Source organism: Neolamprologus multifasciatus, chromosome 14, assembly GCF_963576455.1.
Source record: "Neolamprologus multifasciatus chromosome 14, fNeoMul1.2, whole genome shotgun sequence".
NCBI classification, from domain to species: domain Eukaryota; kingdom Metazoa; phylum Chordata; class Actinopteri; order Cichliformes; family Cichlidae; genus Neolamprologus; species Neolamprologus multifasciatus.
The window spans coordinates 26,141,986-26,159,658 of NC_140452.1; the positions used below are offsets into that span (position 1 = coordinate 26,141,986).

General features: G+C 39.3%; 1 protein-coding gene and 1 long non-coding RNA gene across 6 annotated transcripts in view; one reads left to right on the top strand and one right to left on the bottom strand.

Annotated features, from left to right (window-relative positions):
• The window catches only part of igsf5b (immunoglobulin superfamily, member 5b), a 29,910-nt gene extending 12,981 nt beyond the window's left edge, over positions 1-16,929 (top strand). For 2 of the 5 annotated variants that reach the window (XM_085184252.1, XM_085184253.1), the window contains exons 6-10: positions 6,843-6,974; positions 9,961-9,985; positions 10,532-10,611; positions 12,470-12,534; positions 13,090-16,927. In XM_085184252.1, coding sequence (XP_085040378.1) covers positions 6,843-6,974; positions 9,961-9,985; positions 10,532-10,611; positions 12,470-12,534; positions 13,090-13,200 — 413 coding nt within the window. In that variant the 3' untranslated portion in view covers positions 13,201-16,927. Of the gene's footprint in view, positions 1-1,770; positions 3,788-6,842; positions 6,975-9,960; positions 9,986-10,531; positions 10,612-12,469; positions 12,535-13,089 lie in introns of those variants that run through there. The other 3 variants (XR_014877872.1, XM_085184256.1, XM_085184254.1) reach the window with 3 other exon arrangements.
• LOC146504190 (uncharacterized) lies at positions 2,929-5,769 on the bottom strand. The gene is made up of 3 exons (XR_014877875.1): positions 3,336-5,769; positions 3,142-3,213; positions 2,929-3,042 (listed from the first exon to the last, which is right to left on the bottom strand). It is a non-coding gene; the product is annotated as an uncharacterized LOC146504190 (long non-coding RNA).
• Positions 16,930-17,673: the final 744 nt, after the last annotated feature.

Below are 17,673 nucleotides of genomic sequence, written 5' to 3' on the forward strand. Positions count from 1 at the left end.
ACATTTAAAATATTAATTGCACTCTTCCAGTGATGTAAAGAATATGAGCTTTCAATATCCATTCACATGTGTTCTAGCTCTAAATTTTCTTTTGCTATTAGACATGTTTTTCTTATGTACATTTTCAAGGCTTACAGCTAGTTTCCAGATTCTTCTGTGTGAATTTCAGTTCTGCACTTTGGCTGTCAGGTGAATGATTTGGCGTATTTCAGCCCATTAAACAAGTTTTTTTTCTTTCAGCAATTATAAAAATTCAACTCAAACCATTCACACTGCATTTTTCTCCTGTTTTGGCTTCCCTTCATTGGCTTCCTGTTAAATCCAGAATTGAATTCAAAATCCTGCTCCTCACATACAAGGTCTTAAATAATCAGGCCCCATCTTATCTTAATGACCTTGTAGTACCATATCACCCTATTAGAGCACTTCGCTCTCGCTCTGCAGGCCTACTTGTTGTTCCTAGAGTATTTAAAAGTAGAATGGGAGGGAGAGCCTTCAGTTTTCAGGCCCCTCTTCTGTGGAACCAGCTTCCAGTTTGGATTCAGGAGACAGACACTATCTCTACTTTTAAGATTAGGCTTAAAACCTTCCTTTTTGCTAAAGCATATAGTTAGGGCTGGACCAGGTGACCCTGAATCCTCCCTTAGTTATGCTGCAATAGATGTAGGCTGCCGGGGGATTCCCATGATGCATTGAGTTTTTCCTTTCCAGTCACCTTTCTCACTCACTATGTATTAACAGACCTCTCTGTATTGAATCGTATCTGTTATTAATCTCTGTCTCTCTTCCACAGCATGTCTTTATCCTGTCTTCCTTCTCTCACCCCAACCGGTCGCAGCAGATGGCCGCCCCTCCCTGAGCCTGGTTCTGCCGGAGGTTTCTTCCTGTTAAAAGGGAGTTTTTCCTTCCCACTGTCGCCAAAGTGCTTGCTCATAGGGGGTCATATGATTGTTGGGCTTTTCTCTGTATCTATGAAGCGCCTTGAGGCGACATTTGTTGTGATTTGGCGCTATATAAATAAAATTGAATTGAATTGAATTGAATTGAATTTTCTACAGGAAACGCATTCTCTAGTTTTATATACCGGTTTCAGTTACTGTTGTTGATATGTCAACAATTAGAATAAGTTCAAATTCTCTTAAAAATAATAACATCAATATGTTTTGTTAAGAACACTTACTGGACTTGTGGAAGTATTTTGAGAATTGTGAGGGGCCCTTACAAACATTTGAAAGAAACAAATCTTTAATCATAGACGGAGACTTATGCAAAAATATTAATGAGGTTTTAAATTTGATTTCTGTCATGGTGTGCTGTGGCAGGCAGGTTGTAGGACCGAAACACACATGACTCGTACTCGGAATGAAACTTAAAGCGGCAGCTTTTATTGCTGGAAAAACATTTCATAAGAAATAAACTTCACAAAATACAAACCAAAACATCAAAACTGAAAACTAGAAACTAAACTGGACTCAAGAAACTAAAAACTAAGAAACAACAACTAGGAAAACAAATCGGGAACTATGAACTAGAATTAAGTCAGGAACACGAAGGGAGAAAACACCCAGCCCACCGAGAACTAAAGAAACCCCCAAAACACGAACAACAATAATCAAGGAACTTATTTACTTTGACTGGAACACCAATACTGGGTCGCAGATAGTTTCAGTTTCTCTGTCAGTCAGTTTCATTTGGTCTGACACAACAACAGCACAGATGTTTAAGTCTTTGGAAGAAGCCCTTTTTCTTATTTTTCTTCTTGATCTCAAGGTGTTCAGACTTCAGACTGGATTCAGTTTCAGCAAAAGGTTCCTCACAGGGAACATCAGGCACTGGGACAATTTCCGAAAGAGATTCTTCAGCTGGTGGAACATTGGTCATTGACAGACTGTCAGAAGGACATTCTTCATTTGATTACTGAAGGAGGTTCTTTGACTTGTGTAACATTAGGCACTGATAGATTTTCAAATGGAGATCCTTCACTGGGAAGACTATTGGACATTCTCAGACTTTCAAATGGAAGTTCTTCATTTGGAAAAACATCCGGAAGACTTGAATGGGGGTCGAAGATTTTGGACATGTGGATCTTGGCTACATCGGCAATCATCTTCAGCAACACCGGTGCAAAGTTTGCTATGTTTTTAAATAGAATTTCTGTCTGATCTCCGTCAGGATACTCTGGGCCATATTGTCTCGGATGGGTGAAGATGGCCTGGCCTTCCATCACTGTGAGATTTTTGGAGACACGATCCAAAGTGGCCTTTGTGACACTTGTGGAGAGTATGTTTAAACTCTGGGAGGCCATGTTTAAGAGGGGACGAGGAGAAAGCTCCCAGAAAGATGCGGGGACCGACCTCTATCACCACCTCCTGTGCGGTGGGAAGTCTGGTGCTTTGTGGTTCCTGCTGCTTGTCTTTCAGGATTTGAATGTAATCCTTCACCGCACTGAGGAGTTTAGGTGTCCTTTAGAATAACATTGTAAAAATGATTTTTTAAACATATTTGAAGCATCACATAAATATTGAAACACTGTAGCTGAACTGTTAATAACTGTATGTCAGATGTGACTCACTGAAATTTAGGAGGTATGGCCTCTGGAATTTTAAGGAACATTCTGACTTGAAATTCAGTGTCCCTCATTTTGTTAATGACATTCACTGCCCATACCCGAAACAGAAAAGACATTTACAGTGCAGTTTTGTTTAGAGGTTATGTGAACATAATGAAAAAAGAAATCTCCAAATTACTTCAAGTCTTGTGAGTTTTCTAGTCTTACCAGATTCAGAAGAGGTTTGGTTTCATCTTCTTCAAAATCTTCTCATTCAAACTCTCAAAGTCTTCAAAAGAAAAAAAACAAACAGAGGTTTTCTCTCAGCATTTACACTTTATCACAAACAGACTTCAGGTGTCACAGTAACTCACTGCTCTTTGAGTGTCTCCTTGCTTTTCTCCACCAAAAGATGTCTCACATCTTTGGCAGTGATGTTTGGTGGAATTAGATTTTCCTGCTGAAGTCTGAGAAACTCCATCATCATTGCAATCCTAAAATAAAAGGAGACATTTAATCACCACCGCTCTCAGGTCCTCAGAAATTACCTGATATTTTCTGTCAGTTTTGGTTTGCATGGATCTGGGTCTTACCTGAGCCCTGTAGCCGGGAAGATGGCAGTAGATCTTTACAGCTGTGTCATAAATGGGTGTGTTGAACAACACCTGTCAAAGAAATAGCAAGTTACTCATTGTTACTTAAAATGATTCTCAATTTGTCAACTTTTAAAAATACATCAAATTCTTTAAATGGTTGAAATGCAGTATAAACAAAAACTGTCACATACCCTGATGGGTTTGTAGATTCCTCGACTTGCTTCCATTTAGATGTTATAGTCGTATTGCAGTCGGGAACAAAAACTGTCAAATACTCTCCAACGATGGCATAAGGTAAGATCTTGATCTGAAAATGCTCTGAACACACCTCTGGTTTTGCTTGCACAGATGAGCTGTTCTTATCCAGTCTTTTAAGTCTGACATCATTAGCCGTGTCTGGGTCCAAACTCTGCTAAGTCAAAGATCACTGCATTACTGAGAGTTGATAAACTGTCTAAATTCTTTCTTCTGTAATAAAATGATCATGTGGCTGCTCTACGAGATGTAACAATTAGGTTTAACATCCAGGCATCTAAGAAAACAGAATTTATGCAATTTACCAGAGTTAGAAGTTAGCAGGGAGTTAGCTCACTAGCTTCCATCTAAATATAATATATGTTGTTCTGACTGAGGAGTTTCTGAATTTTTTTTTATATGTACAGCTCTGATTTCACTTCAGACATAAAAGAAGACAGAAAACTAAACAGCAGTGACGTTTTGTAGGGTTACTGAAGTTTGGCTGGCTGATATATGATGTGCTACGTGGTGGCTAGCGACACAGCTATGTTAGCATAATATAAACACAGGACTGGACGATGAACGCTAACTTTTTTCCACTAGATAAAAGTTAACGTGAGGGTTCCCGGTGGTTAGGGACAAATACAAGAGAGGGCTGTAGTTGCATCATAAGGTTTTAAAAACTGAACTTTAAAATGAATAGCAGTAATAAAAACTGAGTTGGCTGACAGTGATTTTGTTGTTTTTAGGGGCTTGTTGAGATTAAATAGAACAAGATACAAAGCATTAAAACATGCTAAAAACACAACAGCCTTAATAAACGCAGAGTAGTTTGGGCCTGGAAGCAGGATTCATCACGTCATTGCTTAAAGACCGGATAGTCTGATGCTGATTTAAGAATGTAGAATTCTAGAAAGGTCACCATGGAAACTCTTGATGTGAGTTTCGTGTTATTCAATGAAAAGAAAACACTTTATGTAAGTCCCACGTTATTAAAAGTTACCCCAAACAGTCTACAAAGGTGGTTTTCTGTCCACCAAAGCAAATATGATTGAAGAGATTTTTGTAACTTCACTTCTCCAAGCACGCACAGTCTGTGTAATATGTGAATAATAATAAATATGACTTTTCCTCTCTTTTCCATAAAAAGTTCCCAGTAGGGTTTTTGACCTTTGGCACCATGGAGCTGTGGGCTTTAAAAAAAAGTCTTACACACTGTACACTGTAATTGCTGTACTTCTAATTTCTGAAAAAATACTCTAAACCATCTTCTAAAACTTCAAAATCTATTTGGGCGATTTGGAAACAACAACGATTAACTGAAGTATAAAAGTATGCGCTCCAAGGTTCACGTTGGGGACTATGGGGTCAGGAGTAAATTAGATTTAGTTGCTTTCTGTGGCAAATTAATTATTTTTCACCAGAAATAACAAATATTTCCATAATTAACACACTTCCTATTGTGTGACGGCTACAGTCAGATATCTGCAGGTATGTCTCATGTGCTCACTGCAGTTAAAGTAGTGTTACTAAAAATATTAAGACACAAATGGCAGTAATACTTTTTAAAAGGCCTAATGACTAAAACCAGGTAACTTAGTTACACCTGCTCAACTGCTTATTAAGACAAATATCTAATCAGCCAGTCACATGGCTGCAAATCGGTGTATTTACAGTAGGCATGCAGACATAGTCATGATGACCCTCCGAAGGTCAAACTTAGCATCAGAATGGGGCGAAGAAAAGGTGATTGAAGTGACTTTGAACGTGGCATGGCTGCAGGTGCGAAATGGTTTGATCTGAGTATTTCAGAAACTGCTGATCTACTGGGTGGGATTTTCCCACACAACCATCTCTGGAGGTGAAGGACAAAAGAAGAAGTAGCAAGCCTGAAAAAACACATCTAAGAGAGTCTTTACTGGACTGTGTGCACAAACAGAAACTACAGATTTTCAGCCTGGTAACCTCAATTACCTTTTTACGCCTTAACCTGCATAATTTGTCTCAACTACATTAATGTATTTGTAAGTTAAAAGTTTAATTTACTTGTAGTAGGATGTAATCATGTAAGTGCTGTGGTATCTTACTTCTCAGTTACTACCTTTAGGTGACACTGAATGTCTATGAGATAGCAACGTTCAGTGTTTGTCATTTTTCAGTGACCTCTATCTCTGTGTTTGATCATCAGTCTGCAAAGGCAGTGTGTTTTTTTGTGCTATAATACATCTGTACTCTGCATACTGCAACAGAGCACTGATCTTTCCTGCCATTTCACATCTACTGTGTTTAGAGTGCAATATAAGATTTTGCATTTATCTTATGTTCCATAGCTTTTTGGAGACTTTTATGTTGTTAGGCAGGATGTTAGGCAGGATCGTGGCATAACATTTAATTTTAGGTGTTAAAAATACAAAGTGACTGCTTTTCATTTAATCAAATAAATAAACATTCTGATGAAGAGCCACTAAAGGACATTCTTGGAGTAACTTTCAGCAGTAATTTGTACATGAAATAGTTAGTAGACATGTTATTAACCGTATGAAAAATCTTTAGTTCTATTCAGGTACAGAGCCATAATTTAGGCTACAGGAAACAGTTTTATTCAAATACAGTTTATTGTCAAAATGTTCAGTGACTGCACTTTTACAACTTAGCTATTATAAAGTGACCACAAACATTTTAGAGCCAATTCATAGTGTTTAATTGCTTGTGTGCTCGAATGTGTTAATGTCTCTGTGTGTAGTCTGTATAGTTTATCTTGCCACTAAAACACATAAAATAATTGAATAAAAACTCACAAATTACTTAAAGATTCAAAACAATTTTACCTGTTCACTTGATGCCAGTTTGGCTCTTTCTCTGCTTGTCACTCATTCGCTGATACAAACACACACACACACACACACACACACACATGCACAGTGAGAGTTGTCTGTCAAGCCTCTTTTTGTTCTGTCCTACTTTCGTTCTCTTTCTTTACATGTCTTTTTGTTTCTTTTTTTAATCTTTCACTCATTGTGTTCCTCACTTTGTTCTCCATTATTTTTTTTATATCTGTCCCCTTCTCTCTATTGGGAAGCATGTGAATCATCACTGAGCGATATTTTAGATGTGGAGAGCGGTACAGAAAAAGGGCTGCCAAGTCAGTGCTGGATGAGTCTGCATCACAGGGTGCTGATGTTACAAACCTCTCTCCGAGGCCCAAATCTTAAAAATACAAACGCATTTATAATCTTAGCATTTTTTCAATTTGTTCTCGCTGTTGTAACAATTTTTTCACTCAGAGCAGCTTCCCTCTGCACACACCCTCATGACTGTACTACAAATTAAACCAGGAAATTAAACCGTTTTCTATCCACCAAGTCTGCAAATCTGCAGATGAGCTGCAATGTGAAAAAGCAGACAAAACAGAAACACTGCTTTTGTTTTCTTTACTAAACAATGTGACCTTCTGTCCTCAGTCGCCGAGGTGTTGGAGGAAGGAGGCTACTGCACAGTCCCGCTGGCGATAACTGCCTCCCTCTCCGGTTTTCTGGTGCTCCTTCTGCTCTGCATCTGCACTGTCCTCTGCTACAGACAAAGGAGACAAGCAAGTAGGCACTTTACCTTAAACTGCTGTCCGTGAACATACATCACACTTTTCCAGTACAGAAACTGTGAGTAAAGTATAATGAAGAAGACAGGTGGATGCATGCTGTGACTCAGCACTGCCCCATGGTGGCCTTCAACAAGGGTACACAGTATTCTTTCTGACAAATGCAGAACATTTGTTCTCAGCAGAAAGGAAACAGCAGCAGGAAAGGTTATAGAAGTGTGTGTGCATGGCTGCAGAGTGGGAAGACTAAGTGTGATTTTAGTTGGATTAGTGTAGGTAGTAGGTAGGTAGTATTTCTTATAAGAACATCCCTTACACAGTGAAGCATTCTTACATTTATATCAGCAGAATCGCCAACTATTCAGGTACATGTCTGCACACATAAACAAAGGGACTCACACAGTAACACACAGCCACAAAATGTCATTCCCAAAAAGGGAATAATAAGACACCTTGAGAAAGCTGGAATATTTATTTGCTTAGAGAACTCCTGGAAACACAGAAAACAGCCAACCTAAAGGCTAAGTCTGCAGTTGTGGTCAGAAATTAACATAGAGTACACTCATTATGGGCATGAATGTCATGGTACATTGTGGCCTTTAATGACTTCTTTGAACTGTTGTTTTTCCAGAGTACAATGACTGTGCAGCATACATCTATAATGAATTTTAAAAACAAGATTTTACTATATTTTACTCAACGCAGGGCCAAAAGTGTACATAAACCCCCACTAATATTTGGTTAAATATCCCTTAGCTATCAACATGCTTTTGGCATAATTCAGGCTGAATATTTGACCTCTCCTCTTGGCAAAAATGGTGGATTGGTGGAGTTTATTTAAATTTGGCAAAAAACAAACAAACTAGCTTTTAAGCATTGTACACAAATTTTCAAGGGGGTTGATGTCGGGACTTTGGAAGCTAATTCCAGTAAGCTTAATGTTAGTCTGCTTCATCTATTCCAAAACCAGTTCTGATGCGTTTGGCATCATTTTCCTGCATAACACAAAACTGTGTTAAAGTTTCACCTGTTTGGCTGTTAATTAAAAGTGAAGCTAAGTAAGTCCTACTCCTTCATTATTCCATTCACTGTGCAATGTACCAGTACCAACTGGCAGCAAAACAGCATGATGCTACACCATGCTTGACACCTGGTACAGTATTCTTAGGTTTGAAAGCCTTGCCTTGTCTGATCATCAAACTTTTCTTATTCATGTGGAAAGGGTGCAAATTTTCAGGCAGGTTTGAAGGTGCTGATTTTGGGCTTCTTTCTTGGCCAGCACCCTCTCAGTCCATGGTGATGTTAAACTTGCTTCGCTGTGGACAGTGTTACTGGTTTTCCAGCAGTTTCCAGTTCATGACAGGCTTGAGCATTGTGGTTGTTCCTGGGTTGTTCCTGAACATCCTAACACATTTCCTCTCATCTGAGGGTGACAGCTTGGGTCTACTTCCAGACTTCACCGACATTGTGACCAGCTTAAAAATCTTTACCTCGAGTTGTTTAAACTGATGATCTTGGAGTCTGCAGTGTTCAGAAATGGCTCTCAGAGATCTTCCCAAAAGCATCGAGCATTGGTCAGTCTGCTGCATGCTATTAAAGAGATGTGCTCAAATTGATTACTGACAAGAGGTTAATTGGTCTTGTCAAGCTTAAAGACATTGCAAAACCTTCAGCACCACTTATTAAAAGGGAATCTATTTATATATTTGAGCCTGTATGTATGTTTTGGCTCTGTGTGGATTATAGAAAATCGTGTTATTTAATGTCATTAAATATCTATTTTGTACAATCACTCTATCTTGGAAAAAGAACAATTCAAAGAATTCATTAAAAAAATAAGTACCATGACATTAATGCCCAAGGTGAGTCATGCAAACTTCAGACCACAGTTGTCCCAGCGTAATGTTACATCTTCTATGTTTGATTCTCAGTTTATTGTAGGCAAACTGGATAAAATGTGCTTTTTAGGTGGATTTTTTACTTCTGAATAGAGACACCTTTTTATGTGTTGAGCTATTCTGACTGACTGTGCTCTTTGTTTTCATATTTACCGTACAAACAAGAAAGGTTTATCAATCTAATCACACAGCTCTTAAGGAAAAAAGTCACCAAGCATACAATAATTAAAGACTACAGATAACAAAGGCCATCTCCGAGGGGAAGCTCACTCTAGGAGGCAGAGGAGGTCTGTTTGTGTGTGATAAGAAAAAAGTGGCCCTGAGTCACACATTTTAAGTCAGTGTAATCCCTGTGACTGATTCTGGACCACTGCAAATCGTGGCCATGGTTTGGAGCCAGGGGATTATTATAAAGCAGGTGTGACCTTTCTCTTTTGGCAGTTGATTCTGTACCTGAAACGTCTGATACCTCCTCCATCATTGTCCTTGCTCCATTCTTTGAAACATCCTTGAGTTAATTCATAAGGATGCTTCTAATGCTAGGGGATGTGGCATGCTTTCGAGTTGCTGAGCTCTTCTCTGAGTAATCCACCTCAGTAGGGACTAATGTATGCTTTGGAATTAGGGGGGAGAAATGTAAGGGATCTAGCTCTCAAAGACATTGGCCAGCGTGACAGCAGGGATTTAAAATATAATGACAAAGACTGGTTCTCTGCCTATAAAGGGAAAGTGAAGCATTTATATCTCTCCCGAGGCAAGTGCCATCTGTACCATTGTTACGCTGGTGTTGTTCTCGCCATGGCCAGGAGGACCTTTGGCAAAGGAAACCACGAAGCCATGTTACAGAACTCATTAGCTCCAGCTTTCAGTGCTAAATTGTAGACTGGCTGGAGGCTGTGATATTAGTGCAGAACCCAAACTAATAAACAGCAGGACATTTACAGCTTTCATATTGATGTAGATGCAATGAGCAAGCATAATGTTTCTGTGGTCAATGCAGTGAGAATAATAAAGTTAGCAGCTGATAGCTCATTACAGTAAACTCGATGCCACTCTCTCTCTCTCTCTATCTTTTTTGCTTTTCAGAAACAAGCCCGCAGGAGGTACTAAGGTGAGATTTAAGAGCTCTTTTGTTATATACAGAGATTTCTAACCCTTAGATCTACTGTGGGACTTTTTTGTGGAGGAAGCAGCTTCTGTAATCAGAGACCTACAGCACAGTCCTGGGTGCACTGAGCTCCATTTATATTTTACATTAGCTGTTAAGAATGCATGCAGCTTATTTCTGGGAATGAAGAGGTTTTCATTGATCATCATTATAAAAGAAAATTGAAGGCACAAATTTGAAATTCCACCTTTAAAAAGTAATTATTTTGGTAGTAATTTAACATGATTCGGACTATCATTAGCTCTTTTAGGAAGCTAACTTATTCAACATTTGTTTTCCATATAGCTGAAATACACATTCAAAGTTGAGTACTTCAGTCTGATAGTAAAATGAAGTGAAGAATGATGTCCAAGCACTTTATAATGAAAACAGCACAGAGGCCCGTAATATACTGCAGCTTAGCTGGGAAAAGAAAATTGTCTTGTCACAACAGCCTCTGATGATGTGACTCTGCCATACCTCCGCTAAACGTTATCATTTCTATTGCAGGTTTGACCAATCGGTGTTTAGTAGAAGTGTCGATGCTGAAGGGAAAGTTAACCTGGGATACTCTAGTGAGAGCCCCACAGGTGAGAGTGACCAGCAGATCTTAGCATTCAATTAAAAATATTAAGGTCGTTACCATTTGGATATGTTTACAATCGCACTGATCTAAACGACTTCAGTGTTTGTGTTGCCTTCTGGAGATGTTTCAGCGTAATGTGCTGTGTTCAGTGATCAATTTCTGTATTGACCTTTCCCGGTAAATTACAGCACTGGCACCTGAGCAGGTTTCATTTTCACATAATAGACTTTTGAAACGTGCGTGACTAATTCAAAAAGAAATCTATAATATGATAAAGTTTTTAATTTCTTCTGTCAAAGTCAGATTATGATCACTTAGCAGTGCAGTTTTATTGCAGAGTGATTTGGCTGCTTTGCCTTTTTCCACAATAACAATGTAGCTTTTCATGTTTTCTGTACAGAATTACAAAATGTAGGTAACATTAGAATTTGTGAGCCATGTGGGAAGTAAGCCAGTGGAAAAAGATATTCATGCAGAATTCAAAAGCACAGCTGCATGGTTTGCAAAATGATCATGTGTAATTAAGTTACACATGATTTGTGGTGGAAGAAGAAGAAAAACAAGATAAATCAATCACACTGGCTTTTTACAATAGACACGGTAAAACAAACAAACAAAAAAAATCAAAGGTTTTGCTCCCCGGGGGAAAAAAAGGATTTGGTTCTGGTCTTAAAATTAGGTCAAAGCAACCTCAGATGACCTATAAAACATGACATTTACATGATGTCATTATTTATTTAACAATAAAACAATAGCAGTGCGTGAAAAACTAAGTAGACCCCATTATTTGCTAAAGATATCAGCACAAACACCTCAAACTAACTGTTGGGCACGATGGTGGAGTGGTGATGATTTGGGTTTGTTTTGCAGCTGCAGGACCCGGGCGCTTTGCAGTTAATGAATAAACCATGAACTCCTAGCTTGTATAAACAAGTTTAGCAGCAAAAACAAAAACTTATCTTTTCCTCTGTGACCTTATCAGTTTTTCACACTGTGGAAGAATTTCATCCCACTCTTCTGTACAACAGTGCTTCCGTTCATTGAGGTTTGTGTCCCACCGTGACATTTCAATCACTGAGCTTTGGACTTTGACTGCAACAGTTATAATCACTGTCCTGTTGATGAGCCAATAATGGCCAAGCTTTAGATGTCGGACAGATGGCCTCACATATGAGTCTAGAATACTTTCATGGTTGACTTGATGACCAGAGGAGGCCCAGCTCCTTACCCACTCTCCACCACTATGCTCAACAGTTGGAATCAGGTGTTTGTGCTGATATGCTGTGTTTCATGGCATTATGCTTGTTCTGTATATAATTTTTTTCAGTTGCTTCCTTTAGAAGATCGTCTCCCTCACTCCCACCCCATCCCTACTATCCTCTTCTGTCACACTAACCCTCTGCATGTCCTCCTTCACTGCATCCATGAATCTTCTCTGTGATCTTCTACTTGTCCTGCCTTCTACATTTGCTAGGCAGGAAGAAAACTTTAGAATATAAGTACTTATTTTTTTACCATGACTTTACATAAATACACATATAAATTACAAATACGTCTTTGGGCATGTAAGGTATTTGAAAATAGCTTAACGCGTTTTTCTTAAAATGTCAATTAGGTTTTAACCCCTTAATAATTCATAACTACAGTAGGTGGCTCCAGTGCATCTTCAGGCAACCATAATTTGTCATATCTGGGTGTAAAACACCACGATTGTGTGCTACCCATTCCAAACCTCTGAGCCATTAAACCTCCTAAATCCTGCTCTCTCCTACTGAGGTCTTCTTCAGGTCCGAAGTATGCTGTTGCCGCTTGAAGGAGCTGTTAGGTTAGCTCAAGCTAAAAAGCTGTTTTTCACTCTGCAGATGCAGTTAACAGTGAGCTATTCTGGGAAACTCGTAGACAGATGGACTTTGTCAGCTTTCGCAAGGTAAGATAGAAACAGAGAAGGTGGAAGGGATAGGAGTCAGAGAAACAGAGATGAACTGGAGCTGAATAATTTGGCCAGTCATTCTGCAGCTGGACGTCATGTCACATCCTTCCCTGTTACAAAGAGCATAAGGGAAATGCACTCTTGCACCTCTGCTGGCCTCCTCATGCAGATTAATCTCAACAGATTACTGCATTAACCAGTAATAATGACACTATTTTTAGTTAACAGGACATCTGTCATCACCCTCATTGTCATAATGTATCATAAATGATGATCTACAGATGTATAGACCAGACCCTTCCAATGTATCCTCCGGCTTGGTCTTGTCAATACTGTAATTGCACCTCAGAAGACTTGGTATAGACTAACTGATATGCAAGCTGTCTTGCTGTTTATATCTCTCCTGTTGGTCATTAATGAACGACTGGTTCCTATTAGTTTAAGGCAGTAGTTTTCTTCTTGGTGTTTTCACAGGTACCTGTTGTTCTTCTTCTCTGCTCAAAAATGTTGTAGTTTTGTTCAATAAAACCTAAACTTTGACGGTTTCATCAGGTCCCTGATGTCGTGTCCTCCAGCAGCTTTTCTACACAAAGTGAGAGCCAGGCCAACATGTGTCCTCAAGAGGATGACTGCAAGAATGTCCGGAGAATCACCACTGTTTGAATATTAATGTTATGTTTTGTTTGCATGACTTTTGTATAAGTATTCACATTTTTTTATGAAGCTACAAGCTAAGGGTATATGTTTTTGAACTACAAGTATCTAACACAATCATTTAGCAAAAAAGAAAAATCACTCTCTGGACACTTCATTAGTTACTCCTAGAGTGAGAATGATGTGTCATCCTGCTGGAAGGAAAAGATGGGTACACTGTGGTCATAAAGGGTCTGACATGGTCCGTAACAATACTCACGTAGGCTGTGGTGTTTACCAAGGGGCCCAGAATGAGCCAAGAAAATATTCCCCACACGTGGCACCTGGTGTGGGTTTCTGCTGCTGTAGCCCGTCTGCTTCAAGGTTTGACATATTGTGCATTCAGAGATTCTCTTCTGCATACCTTATTTGTGACCAGTGGTTATTTGACTTATTGTTGCTCACTGAATATTTTCTTTTTCAGATCATTCACACTAAGCCCTAAAGGTGGTTATGTGAGTAAATCCCAGTAGCAGCCGTTTCTGAAATACTCAGAGCAACCCGTCCGGTTCAGAGTCACTTAAATCACCTTTCACACCCATTCTGATGCTCGGTTTGAAGTTCAGGGGGCTGTCAACCATGTCAACATGCCTAAATAAAGTGCTGCCATGTGATTGGCTAATTATATATTTGCATTAATAAGCAGTTGGTAAACCTAATGAAGTGGCCAGCGAATGTACGCTGTGATGACCTTTCTCATTTAATTTTAATGTAACCATGATATCTCAACAACACATTGTATATTTTAAATTTTTTTTCAATAAACTCTATTATTGCATATTAAAATATTTTTGGCTGATCACTGAATCCTTGAATTTACAGTCATAGTAATTTGAACCAGCATGCCGGATAACCCACAGTAAACATTTTCATACAGAGTAATGAGCATTAAAAAGAAACTTCATCTGGCAGCGTTGCTATGGAGAAGTCAAATGGACCCTTTGAGACAGCTGCTCGGATGCTCAGACAGATTTTAAGCAACTTAAAAGGCATTAGAATCAAAGTTTAACCAGGATATCAGTCTGCAAAAGCTGGTGGATGCTTGCTTTTATACAAGGTTTAAAGTGATGCTGTGAACACAGCCATGAAAAGGAAACGGCAGTAAAGTGCAGTGTAAGTGCTGACTGGCGCTGTAAAGAGAAAAATACCAATGGTGAGATTCTTTAGTACTACATGGGTGATATAACATTTGCATTCTATAACAATAAAAGACGGAGGGGAGGAGAATGCTGGATGCAGAGGTGTATGAATCTGCCAAACACTTTGCAGAGTGTCTGGCAGTTTAATTGTCCTGCTGAAACTCATGTGTTGTGTGCCACATTTCAGAAACCATAGATACAGTAAATAAAAGGGTCTTGATTCAGTCATTCACCATATGAAGCCGTGATCATATAAAATAATGTTATTATATATGACATAAAATCTAAAGTATTTATGCATCATTTGTCACCTCTCACAATTGCAAAGGCCTTGAAAGGAACACGGAAGCATGAAATCAGCAGCTTATGTTTTGTCGAATGAGAAATGCTTTTTCATTTCACCGAAGGCCAATACGTTCTGTCAAGACCTCTAAGCTTTAGATTTGATTTATCTCTGCTGGCAACCTTGATTAGCTGAATATGAGTGCTAGTGCAAAGAAACGGGGAGAGAGAATGGGATGCCGGCTAAATCCCTGCAAATGCCGCTGAAAACAAATACAGTCATTTACAACACGCTTGAATCGCTTCCTGTAATAATAAAGAACGTACAGTGGCACAAAGGAGAATTTGTTTTATTTTTTCAGGGTAAACAGATTCATTCTGAAGAAGAAAATGGAGGCTATGCATGTACAGTATATCTGTAACAGATGCACAGAAGTTGGCATTTCGCGGAAGTCTCGCCTTGAAATGTCAGTTATGTAGTGACAGCATGCATGCTTGCATTATTGAAAGAAGCATGCTGACATAGTTCTCTGCTATTCTTTATCACCAGATGGCTGACACAGATCCTCACTTTGGAAATCACATCTCGCCAGTGAATGTGAAGAAAGTGTTTGTCCTCCCTCTCTCCTGCTATGCTTTCATCATTTCCATCATCCTGCCTTCTGTTTTCTCGCACCGATCGCCCGGCATTGAAGCGACAGGCTATTAAATAAATTAGGTTTCCTTCAGCAGGCTTGACAAAGGCAGCGGCAAAATGAGAGGCCTATTACATGACCCGCTTTAGTGTTTTGTTTTCGAGCTTAACCTTACCCTTCCCTGGGGCTTACTTAGAGCACTCCATGGGTGTCAGTTACGGTTTGTAAAATGGTCTGGCGGGTATCATTTGTGGGCATCGAAAGCTCACAGAGCCAGCCGCTGCTTGCCTTTCCTGGAGAAAAGCTCTGACAAGGTACCTGCACTCATATCCGGAGCCATTTTCTGCAGTGCTCGTCAACTCATTTGACATCTGTCCTGCTTCTCCTCCTGCGTGACACTACAGTTCCACTGCACATGCTCGGTCCCTGGTGCCGCTTTGGAAACCAGGTTGTTACGTCAGTCAGTGCAGCAGGTATCTCTGTTGTGGAACACAACCATCGGGAACTACCAGAGAGGAGTCTGCTGCTATGGTGCTGCTCCCCAGCTACCTCAATGGTTTTCTGTTTGGCAATTAGCAAGAAGCCACTACACCCTCCTATTTTTGGTGTGTAGATAAATAAATGGAAACTTTGGTTAATGGCCCTCCGGAGTACAACGTGTTGTCTCCAGTGGCTTGTTATATACTACTTTCCACTTCCTGTTCGTCAGGGTCCATTAGCAGTCCAGTCACTGATCTGCTGCTGGAAGAGAATTCACTGAGGGGAGCGCATGGAAACCACTATATACAAATGCACTGTTGGAGTTTTCTAAAGGCTAAACTCAAGAAAAGACAGTCTGTTTGTTGCTATTATAAATTCTAAGAACGACAAGACCAAGGATTGTCCATCTGTGTGTGGCTCACAAAAACAGACCAATAATGCATTTTATGTATGAAAAGGTAATTTCATAAACAGCTGTGCTCTATGTGTTTAGTATTTATTAGTGCTGTCAGCGTTAATCTCGTTAAAATGCAAAAAACACATTAAAACACCATAACTGCATTAACGTGTCAAATCTCTGTTAGCGAGTTGGCGCGGATCACCCCGTGCGTGGGGCTGCACAGCGCTAACGCGTTAATAAGCTAACCACGCTAACGCGTTCCTTCAATATGACTGTGATAATAAAACACGAACCCAGAGAGCACTTTATCGTGAGCTTGATAAATATTTATTCATGCACAGCAGACTGCAGTGACACATAAAATCACTGCTGCCCTAAGTGCTACTGTGCTGACTGACGTGAATTAAATGGACACACTGTAATGGCAAATTAAGCAACCGATGTTTTGTTTGGGTTCTTCAGGGCCAGCATGGGTAGAGCGCCATTGATGAATAACTTAACACGTCCACTCATTATTGAAATCCAATGCTTTTAAAAGCATCATGGCATGGGGCTTCTACTAAATTAAAGGCTTTTAAAAGTTACTTAGTGCCACCGAATAATGTGTCCAGAGACAAAAAGCAAGTGAGGATAAAATCCTCCCGCAACCTTGTTAGGACAGGGAGAATAGTCTTTATTACCTGTTCAATGCAATCCAGCAAATCATTGTGCAGAGGGATGATCTCAGTGATCATGCAGAGCAGATGGTATTTTTAAAAAGAGAAAAATCGTGAAAAAATGAATAAATATGACATTTATACACTTTAATTTCTTCTCTTAACTGACTGTTATATATCATATTAATAGAGGATATCAAAAGGTTTGTTTGTGACCTGCAGGTTGATTTTCCTGGCTGGCCAATAATGAAAACTATAAACAATTAATATATTTCATTTCCATTTAATTACCATGATTTATTATTGCACCAACAAAGTTAAAGATTTCTAAACATTATCTACAGTTATGTCCATATATATTTGGACACTGACACATTTTTTTTATTACCTGTTTGCTGAAACATATTCCAATTATACTTATATAACGGAAAAGGACATGATGTTTAGACTCTCAGGTTTCATTTGAGGGTGTCCACATTCAAACTGGATGAAGGGTTTAGGAGTTTTAGCTCCTTGTAGTAGTATTAGGAGTGACAAAATCTACAGTTTGGAACATTCTGATACAGAAAGAAAGCACTGGTGAACTCAGCAAGGCAAAACGATCTGGATGTCCACAGAAGACAAAAGTGGTGAATGATCACAGAAGTATTTCTATGGTGAAGAAAAACCTTTCACAACAGCCAGCCAAGTGAAAAACACTCTCCAGGAGGTAGGCGTATTGATATCCAAGTCTACCATAAAGAGAAGACTGAATGAAAGTAAATACAGAGGGTTCACTGCAAGGCGCAAGTCACTCATAAGCTTCAAGAATAGAAAGACTAAGTTTGACAATACTTTGCTGACACCAAGAT